The 10402-nt window shown below is 38.9% G+C and overlaps 2 protein-coding genes across 6 annotated transcripts in view; both read left to right on the top strand.

Annotated features, from left to right (window-relative positions):
• myo3b (myosin IIIB) overlaps positions 1-1623 on the top strand; it is an 881575-nt gene extending 879952 nt beyond the window's left edge. For all 5 annotated transcript variants that reach the window (XM_038789471.1, XM_038789472.1, XM_038789473.1 and 2 more), the window contains one exon: positions 877-1623. The gene's annotated coding sequence lies outside the window, so the exon portion shown is untranslated. The remainder of the gene's footprint in view (positions 1-876) is intronic.
• A 2578-nt stretch (positions 1624-4201) lies between these two features.
• On the top strand, positions 4202-6267 carry sp5a (Sp5 transcription factor a). Its single transcript, XM_038789476.1, has 2 exons — positions 4202-4567; positions 4743-6267. Exons 1-2 carry the CDS (start codon positions 4517-4519, stop codon positions 5817-5819), a joined length of 1128 nt encoding a protein of 375 aa, XP_038645404.1. The 5' UTR covers positions 4202-4516; the 3' UTR covers positions 5820-6267.
• The last annotated feature ends 4135 nt before the right edge of the window (positions 6268-10402 follow it).

A 10402-nucleotide genomic window follows, 5' to 3' on the forward strand; every position in this document is an offset into this window, starting at 1 on the left:
ATCATTGTTCCGGCTTCTTTATATTGAATGGATATGGAGTATAACTTCATGTAAATAACCAATTCCCAGTAGTTAGGAGGGGCAGGCCAGTTGCTTCTAAGAATTTGTCAGTTTGACACTTGTATCAGCTAATGCAAGGTGTTTGAGAGTCCATTTTTCTCCCTCCTTTTGGGAAGTAGATCACTTCATATATCACAACCACAACCAGGAATCATGTAATAATCACAAAAACGCACATCCTACCACTTTGTGACACAATAAACGAGTACACTATTATGTTGAACTATCACAGAAATGCACCATAAATAAATACTGAGGGAATTGCATCTGTAAAAACATATAACAAATGGGAAAAACAAAAATGAAATATCTTGAAGTGGAATTGAGGAACAACATTTCACTTACACATATTCTTAATTGCTAACATACAGAAGTAATTTTTATTGTCGACCCGGCATGGTGAAAAAACTCAAGCGCTATCTTAAACACTGCATTTGGAATAGCACTGATAATAAGTCAGACATCTTCATACTTAATATACATTTATCTTTAAGATATTGCACCACTGTGTCTAGTGTTGATACTCAGAATTCTGTGTCTTTTTTCAATGTAATTAATCCAATGCTATTACAAACTATTCACATTTGTCAAACGTGTGTAAGTAATTTTCAGCTAGCTGTCAATTTGTATTTTATCATTTTCAAAGAAATTTGCATTAGTAGTGAATGAATAAGAACATGGTGATCTTACAATATTCTAGTTTAATTCTTTATTAAAATGGACTATAGTGGAGTCAGTAACTTAAACTCCAGTCAAACTATCTTCTGTTTATCTTTAAAGATGAGTTACTAAATGGTTTTATTTTTTCCCCTTCAGGTTAACTTGGATCCACTTTCATTTGAAGCCAAGAAACATTAATAAATTGTCGGTATTTTAATGTTAAAATAAGGTTGAACCATTAACATACAATAGTTGCTTTGAATACAATGTAAACTGGTGATTTCTGCTTTAAAAATGTTATGCTGTCCATCAAAGAGTTGATTTGGAATTTAAAGTAGCACATTACTTACTTTCTGTCACTCATATTGGAGTAGTTTATTAACACCATTTGTAAGGTGGAGACAGTAATCAATCTCATTATTTGAAATATCTAAATTTGTATCTCCTTTTGTGGCAACTTTAGTTGGATGAAACCAAATTACATTTAAAAAACATTTTCTTATTGAATTATACCAAGCAATGTTTGTTAAGATCAAATGCAATGTGTATCTTATTCATGTGATATTCAAAATCTGAACTTTTGCTTTTATGAGACATTTTTTGATTAAGATGAAACCTTTGTGCAACAAAATTTAAAATACTTCAGCATCAAATGTCATGTGTGTTATTAAATTGAAAAATGCCTTGGTTTACTCACCAGGTGAGTGATTTACTTTTAATTAGCTTGTTCATGTGATGTAAAACATGGATGGTGTCTTAGAACATTTGGCATTGAACTTGAATTATATTGTTATAATTGAAATGAATATGTATTTGTGGCATATTAATGATATGACAGCCTTTCATACTAATCCATGTTCCAGTATGAGTGTCAAGCTGAATAAAATAATATATGGAATGACATCTAGTTTTCTATTCACTGGGTTTTTATATCACCTATATGTCAATAATATCGCAGTTGCCAGATTAGTTGTGCTTCTCCTGATTTAGTCTACTATCAAATATTCAGTTCAGTTTTCCAAATCACAAGTAGGTATGTGACTTATTAAGATATTTCTCGAGGCACAAAGCTAGTGATCGAGGACCTATTTAACTACATGATATCAAAAGAAAACCTGCTCTTATATGCCCAGGTCTTGCTCTTTTTCTTTCAAGGAACTGTAAGCAGTCTACCTGAGCAAATGACAACTATTGAAATAAAATGTAATTAATATTTTTTTTAAATTAAGCCTCCTAATAGATTGCTTTAATTTGACTTTATTTTCTGGCCTTGGGAAACTGTAATATGACATTTCATTGATACATAAATAAAAATAATAGCTGATTGTGTTTTACTTCTATGATCTTATTAAACTACCTATTAGAGATTATGCGTAATGAAATTGGAAAATTAAAAGGGTGATTTATTGGTATGTCTGATGATTATTCTAAAATATAAACTGCACGGGACAATTATTCTAAGAGAAGACTATGTTTGTTTTTGAAGACGTTTGAAAGTAATTTTGAATATTGTACGTTTCTTTAACCTGTATTTGCACTCGTTCTTCTTCCAGAACTTGATTTCTTCTTCATATTCTCATACCACTTCATTTGTAGCACATTTTTAAATAATAAAGAAGTGAGCAAAATCCAAGTTAAATGCATTAACTTGGCAGTACCCTGGCACAGCGTGAAACTCCCATCTCACCAGGACGGAATCTGGAGCCGTGGGAGAGGACTTGGCGCTCTAATCCCTTCAAAAGAGCCGCCCCGTTTAAAACTATACAAGTCTCAAAAGTCTTTGAGAGGACACCGATTGTTGCTACAGGAAAGGATGATAAAGATCTCTGTGTGTTATCGTTTAGAAGGATTTCGTTTGCAATGTGCATACAATTGAAGTTAACGACTGCTGTCAGTATCATGTTGCCTGAAGGAAGACCTCAATAGTCTTTTTTTAAATAAAACACCTTTTTAAGTTAAACCTAATAAGTGAATCTAAGTTTGTTTCCTAAACGTTAGTTGTCAGCTTGTGCGTTGATATTGAAATATATGTATGTATCTATACCAGGTCTAACGCAAGATAACAATACTGTGCATTTAGTTTGAGTGTCCTTTTTCAGATTAGCCTGGGGATTTGCAGTCAATGTAGATTACCTTTTAAAAATAGATAAACTAGGTTTCTAGTTTATTTGATCTGAATTTTGTAAAACTAATAAGTAAGATTGAATAGTGGAACTAACCAATTAAATGGACGCGTCCAAATTATTTCCACTAATCAAGTAGTTGATTGTAATCGATATATTAAATGAAGGACACGTCAGGGTTAATACGCGACAATTTTTGTTTTGCCCCAAACATGTTGATAATTAGCACTGTTAAGTTTACTTAACAAGTTATGCAAATGAACACTATAATATATATATATATTGTTTTTGTGAAGAGATCAACTGGTGATTCTGCTGCAAGTGTTGAGTTAGAGGATTTGAAAAGCTGCTTAAGGCGGAGATCAGGCGGAGAAGAGAGAAATTGTTTCCACTTTCCTTGAACCGAGCTGCTCCGCCTCCGCAGCCTTTCACATTGCTACCACTTGAAAGGACTTAACAGAGCTATCAACAGCCTTCACACTCCAGCCTCTGATCTCTCCACTCGGGCACTCAAAACTTCATGCTTTCCACGTTCGAAAAAAAAAAGTCACCATATCAGGGAGCATTGGCAGAGAAAGTTTGGAGGAGTGTTCACATTTGTGTCGTTACAATTAAACTATTTTTGACGAAGCGGTGAAACATTGTTAAACTATTAAAATTCACGGCTGTTTAATAGTCTACACTTAACACAGGAATACGTTAGTCCTCCAATTGATTTTAAGCAAATAACTTGGATTTACTATTATGTTGCTGAATTATGCGCTTTAAAGTGAAGCTAGCATATTTACAATCTGGTTGAAAAACGGCGAGTTTTTATTCACTTGGTCCCGGTACAATAACACAATTATAAGCTCTGGGGGGTGGAAGCATCCCTCCCAACACACAGTGACATTGTAGTAAAAATGTAAATATCTCTGATGGATATGGTACTCCGTTTTCAGACGTTTGTCAGACAACATGCTTTATTTAATGTTGCCATTCTCGACAATTTCATTAAACTTTTCCAAAGTCAGCAACTCTTATCGTTTCCACTTTCAGCAGAAACGATGCTGTTCATGATGCCGAGTTGGCCGATTCATCTCCAATCGCCTTTATTTGCTAAAAGTCATCAACGCAGTAATGTTGGAACAGATTTAGCGGAGATAACAAAGCCACATTGTCACTTAGGGCTGTGCAACAAATCCTTAATTACAAAAAAGGGATCATATGACTTAAGCATCCAATGCAACGGTCTCCTGGCGGCACCAGTGCTTTGATCACGTAAATCCAATTATTTGTGTATATACATTTCCCACATAGTGATTACTTCATTAATTGTCCCGCCTTTATCTCCTCCTTTACCATCCCCCCTAATAATCAGTCCCTTTATACATACCAACAAACACGCCATAGGAGCTTTGTGTATTCAAAGGATTTGGTTTCCCTTCTGAAAGACCCGCTATTCTTTGATGATTGGGCAGCGGCAAACTTCAAAGCCATAAATCTTCCTCCTGACTGGCTGGCGGTCGACCAAAGTCTTATCAAATTCTAAGAAGTGATCCCCCGACCGCAGATATTCCAAGGATATCTGGGAATAGCAGGGGAAGGAAAGAAAGCTCTGTATGCCACTGATTTCCCTTTAGTGCTGCCTGAAACATCGAATCGCGTCTCCTTGCCACAGTTTGGACAGGAGAATGGCTGCTGTGGCGGTTCTGCGCAATGATTCTCTGCAAGCATTTCTCCAGGTTGGTAGTTTTAAACCTTTCCCAAGTTGTCTCGCGGCAGCACAGACCGTTCTTCTTTTCAATCGTACACACAGCATTTCTCTTATAAACTTACACCAGGACTTGAACAAAGTTTGAACCTCGTGCTGTAACTTTCAATTGATCTGAACTTTTTGTGTCTTGTTTCGCTCCTTAGGATCGGACACCAAACTCTTCCCCGGAATCCGCCAAGCAGTCCCCCCTGGCTCTGTTAGCGGCCACATGCAATCGGATCGGACACACTGGGTCAACGCACACTGATCTTTTCCAGCTCCCATACGATCCGTCTCTCGGTTCCCCGTCCCGCATTTTTCACCCTTGGGGTAACGAGATTGCGACTAACCCAGGGGCACTCTCATCCCACTCCAGTTTAGCTTTAACCCCGCCGAAGATTCACCAGCTACCGCATCATATTCACGCGTCTTATGGATCTCATGAACTCCCTCTTACACCGCCGGCGGAGCCGTCGTACCCATTCGAGCTCTCCCCCGTCAAGATGTTGCCTTCCTCAATGCAGACCTTAGCTTCAAGCTGCCAACCCACCTATGTGCCCGCCGTCACCTATGGAACGCCGAATCCCATCAGTTCTGCCATGTCAGGCTTTGTCCCAACTGGATCCACTTTACTTCCTCATCAACACAGGCACATGTCACCCAACCAAGTGGAGGATATCCCATGGTGGAGCATCCAACAGAACAGCAGCGCCAGCCACCACTCGTCCATTGCTCCTCACCGTTTCCCCCTCCAACGCTCCTTGGTTTTGGGTCATTCAGACTTCGCCCAGTATCAAACTCAGATCGCGGCTCTTCTTCACACCAAATCTCCCCTGGCTACTGCCAGGAGGTGCCGAAGATGCCGCTGTCCCAATTGCCAGTCTTCCAGCAATGGGGATGAGCCCGGGAAGAAGAAGCAGCACATCTGTCACATTCCGGGATGCGGGAAGGTTTACGGCAAGACCTCTCACCTGAAGGCTCACCTGAGATGGCACACTGGCGAGAGGCCCTTCGTCTGCAACTGGTTGTTCTGTGGCAAAAGTTTCACTCGATCAGACGAGCTCCAGAGGCATCTGAGGACTCACACTGGGGAGAAACGCTTCGCCTGCCCAGAATGTGGCAAGAGATTTATGAGAAGCGACCATCTGGCCAAGCACGTTAAAACTCACCAAAACAAAAAAACAAAACTTAGCGTGGAAAATGTGAAAAGGGAAGACGGGAATGTGTCGAGGCACAACTAGGAGAGGGGAGACACTGAAACAAAACTGCGGGCTGTTGATGAAACTAATAGCTATTGGTGGTGCAATATCCTTGGATAAAGAATATTTTAAGTGAATAGAAGGTATTGCTGTAAATACTTTCTGATAAATATGCTTCAGCTAATTTCACAGTTGGTCGCTATGCTTCAATATGAAGTTGTATATATTTATAGGAAAGTCACATAATACAAGTTCTTTAACTTTGGGGGGGGGGGCGTTCAGTGGTGTCTTTGGTGAAAGATCAGAACTGCTGTGCATAGAGTATTTAATAGCTTTGATTGAATGAAAGTGTTTTGCCTTTATTCTAGCTCAATGGGGAGTTCTTAGCATGCTTTTTAAACTCCACACTCCTGTAAACTGAATCGACCTTATACTGTGTAAAAAAATAAAAAATCCGTTTGGCTTAAATTAAACTGCTCCCTGCTGAGTCGCTCTGGTTTGATCCTTTCTTCTGTTTGCTCTTCCTTAAAAGTTTCAGGAGTTACTCCGACTACGCAAAAAGTTATTTTGTGAACTTGTTCTCACAAGGGTGAAAATCGTAAAACTTGTGAATCTAAACTTTGTATAGATATTTTCTGGTGTGTTCATTATATTTTAGCAGATTGATATTTTATATATATACACTGCCCGTAGCTATTCCACCTGAAACTACTTCAAAAATCAAATTCTGCAAGATTGTTTTCTGCAGGCTATTATTCAAGTTTTGTTTGCAGACTGTGAATTGGAATGACCTTCGCTTCGGAAACACTTCTTGGGTTTAAATCATTTGGCGGTGGATTTACTGATTGCCGAGTTTGTATTATATTCTTGCTCACGGCTTTAACTTTCAAGGTAAGATAAACTTCCTTGTGTCTATTTTATGCGGGTTGGACAAATGAAAGTAGACGACACAGTTTCCTCAGCAAAGAATGTTCAACAGTTAAAATGGGAAGACGTTCCTGTGAGGTTGTTGAACAATAGATTTTTAAATGACAACGCCATTCAATTTAAACTGCTCTTTTATTCCGCAATTTTGCATGGGTTAAGGTTAAACAATAAATATCTCGTGTTGAAGTATCTCGAAATGGTCATCAACTCAAATGAGGTGCGCATATAAACATCAGTAGATATATCAGCCATTACTTATAGAACACTTCAAAGCAGCGCACGATGCCTGCCTTTTGTGGCATTATTTTACTCCATGATGAATGGATCACCAGAGACAAAGATTTTGAAGATTACATATTTAGCGAATGCATTTATTTCGGTGCAGGGAGGGAGACTATATGTAGGATAGCTGAGTGAAATATATGGAAACTGAACTTCTAAAGAGTTGCCAGTTATCATCTTTTCACTCACCCAGATAAACTGTGAAAGGCTGAACGTCTTTTACATAAACTAAAGTTTGTTTTTCCGTTTAACTTTAAAATGCACGTACGTTGATTTTACAGTGAATAGAGGTAGTAGGCAGTGTTAAGGATGTATAAGCAGATTGCAATACCGCCTAGACAGTTCTAAACGGCATGATAGGCGGATTAAAGGGAGCCATATATACCGTTTTATTTAGTGGAGAGTGTGGATCAAAAATGACCAACATGAATCATTTTCTTTCAGCCACACAAGGAATAGTCAGCAGATTCAAGAGCACTTTGTGAAGAAATAAATTGATTATTAATGTAAAGTAGTTCAGATTGAATTGTATAAATTGAACAGTATTGGCCATGCAGTCTGAAAACGAATTTCTACCGCTGGATTTCATGTTAAGTATGAAAAAATATTTATTAGATTTCTATGGGGGAAGAGAATATAAATGAAAGTCGCTTATTGTCAGAAGTAGGCTTCAAATGAAGTTACTGTGAAAAAGCCCCTAGTCGCCACATTCCGGCGCCTGTTGAACCGTGCTGCTGGCCTGCCTTGGTCTGCTTTCAAAGCCAGCAATTTAGCCCTGTGCGAAACCATCAGCATATTCATATCTTTGTAAAACAATCGTCTGTAAAGTGGTGATTAAGTTTTATATCAATGACTAGTAACAATATATAATAATCTTTCCATGCAAGGGAAGTAACATTGTTTTACAGAAAATAGGTGGAAGTTTGTGTTTGCGAATTTACGCTGGTAACATTGAGCCTGTGTTATCCACACTGAGTTGTCTATGATCCAGCCCAGAAACACCAAAAGTAATCTGCACTTTCAGGTAAATGTACGACCTCCAAGTTTCTACTCGGTTTGTATGTTGACTATTCACGTTTTCTAGGAAACCTAATATAACTTGAGTGTAAAGGGGCGCATTGCTTTTGGTATGGCTAGTTTCTTAATTAGTCAATGTGTTTTCATCTCCATTTCCATTTCCTTCTTGCTATTACGTCATAAAGACTCGGCTAAATAAACGAGGTGAACTTTATCTTTGCGTCTCCATTGGACTTTATGACCTGTATAGTTGATTCAAGTAAAGCAGGGGAAGTTGTAAATTGACCCCCCCCCCCCCCCCCCTCCCCAACACTTTACCGTTAGTGACAGGCAGGGGTTGAGCATTACACACGTTATTGTTACTTCACAGGATGTAGTGACCCTCCCCCTACCAAGCGCCCCAAACGTTGTAATCCTTCAGCAACCCACCTGCCCATTTTATATACTCCCAAATCTTTGTGCGCTGATTTACAAGCATGGTGGTCAAATCTAAACACTGTATTTGAAACTGAATTAGTATACGTATAACAAATATTGCAACTTCAAAAGACCATGTGGAACAGTCAAACAAATCGATTTTCCGCATTGAATCTACCGGGCGCTTTGTTTTGGGCAACCATTTGATTTGTGAACCAATTTGAACCGTTTCAAGGTGTCTAGCAGTACAGGTTTTGGATAATTTTCCAAATACTTTGTACACTAGTATCTTTGCAGGATTCCCCTTTCACAACAAAGGCGATTTACTCTTCAACAACATGCGATGGAAACATTTTAAACATTCCCTCAGAAGCTGTGAATAACTGGTCAATGTTCGCAGTAACCAGCTCACCCTGCCTCCCAGCAGCGCCCCCTAATGCAAATTGCAGACTCTTCAGTGTCAAAGCTTTTGCGGTTTCTTGCATAACGAATTCCATATAATCGATCTTGGGAGAACATTTTTACATGTATTAGTAAAATCGGAAGATGTACAAGTTTGCGTTTCAAAAACTGCTGTAAGGCCAGGGTCGGCGTCCTCACATTATTGGCCAGCAAGCCAAATCTGCTGTCACGCCAGTAACAGACGTCATGGTGTTTTCGGTCCTTTGATCTCAATGGATCTTTGTGTTGCGTTAAGCCCCATGAAACATGCCATCTACCTGCCAAAGCAAATGACATTTGAGTTCGCCCAGAAGTGAACGCATGAAAATTTTAGCCAACAACATTTTTACCCGACCTGTTTTCTCAATATTGCAAAACACAATACCAAAACACCCACTGAATGAGCAAAGTGTGACTTAGTTTGATGAAAATAATTTCTGTACAGAGGGCTTTTAACACCAAATCCGGTCTTCCCCTTATTTATCCCGACAATTTTAATTTGATGGAAACTATGACTTGTGTCAGGGTCCTTAGGCTAGACCTGAACTGAACTGGATAGAAACCTAAAACAAAAACAAGATACTGGACCATCTCAGCAAGTCTGACAGCATCTGTGGAGGGAGAAGGGAGCTAACGTGTTTCGAGCCTGGTTGACTCTTGTCAAAGCTCCGTAGGAACCTATTTTATTTGGCAATCTTACTTAGTTGAAAATATTGCTTAAAGGGTGCCATGTTTGGGATAAATATTACTTATTATGTAGTTCAAACATGGACTTAGATGCACATTTATTGCTGTTTTCTCACTTTCAAATATAGTCCTTAACATTGGTCTGCAATAGACATTCTGTAGACTGATGGTATGGGTTTGGCCAGCATAAGTATTTTAAGAAAACAAAGCTGACCAGATATGAGAACACGCACAAACAGACTCAAAAACAGCTTCTTCCCCACTGTTGCCAGACTCCTAAACGACCCTCTTATGGATTGACCTGATTAACACTACACCCCTGTATGTTTCACCCATGCCGGTCTATGTATTTACATTGTGTACCTTGTGTTGCCCTATTATGTATTTTCTTTTTTTTTCATGTACCTAATGATCTGTTGAGTTGCTCGCAGAAAAATACTTTTCACTGTATCTCTATACACGTGACAATAATCCAACCCAATCGAAGTGGTGACTTGTGCATCTAGAGATGGGGTCCATTATGTAAGACCGAGATGAGGAGAATAATTTCTCCAAGAAGGTTACGAGTCTCTGGAACTCTCTTCCTCAAACAGCAGTGGAAGCAAAGCCTTTGAATAATTTTAAGGTAGAGCTTGATAGATTTTTGATTTAACAAGAGGGCCAGGGCCAAAGGTTATCGGGGGTAGGTAGGAATGTGGGTTTGAAGTTACAATCAGATAAGCCATGATATTGAATGGTAGAGCAGACTCAAAGCTTACTCCTGCTCCTAGTTTGTATGTTCACTTACTCAGTGGTCAGATAGACGATGGGTGAACAGCAAAATGTGGAGCTGCTTACGGCCCCCGGAGAGAAAT

Source organism: Scyliorhinus canicula, chromosome 2, assembly GCF_902713615.1.
Source record: "Scyliorhinus canicula chromosome 2, sScyCan1.1, whole genome shotgun sequence".
Lineage (NCBI taxonomy): Eukaryota > Metazoa > Chordata > Chondrichthyes > Carcharhiniformes > Scyliorhinidae > Scyliorhinus > Scyliorhinus canicula.

What these genes read in the sequence shown, in the direction of transcription:
- sp5a (XM_038789476.1), top strand. Translation starts at nt 4,517, where the DNA reads ATGGCTGCTGTGGCGGTTCTGCGCAATGATTCTCTGCAAGCATTTCTC. An exon ending in CTCTGCAAGCATTTCTCCAG is followed by an intron (nt 4,568 to 4,742) that starts GTTGGTAGTTTT and finishes TTCGCTCCTTAG; the next exon opens with GATCGGACACCAAACTCTTC.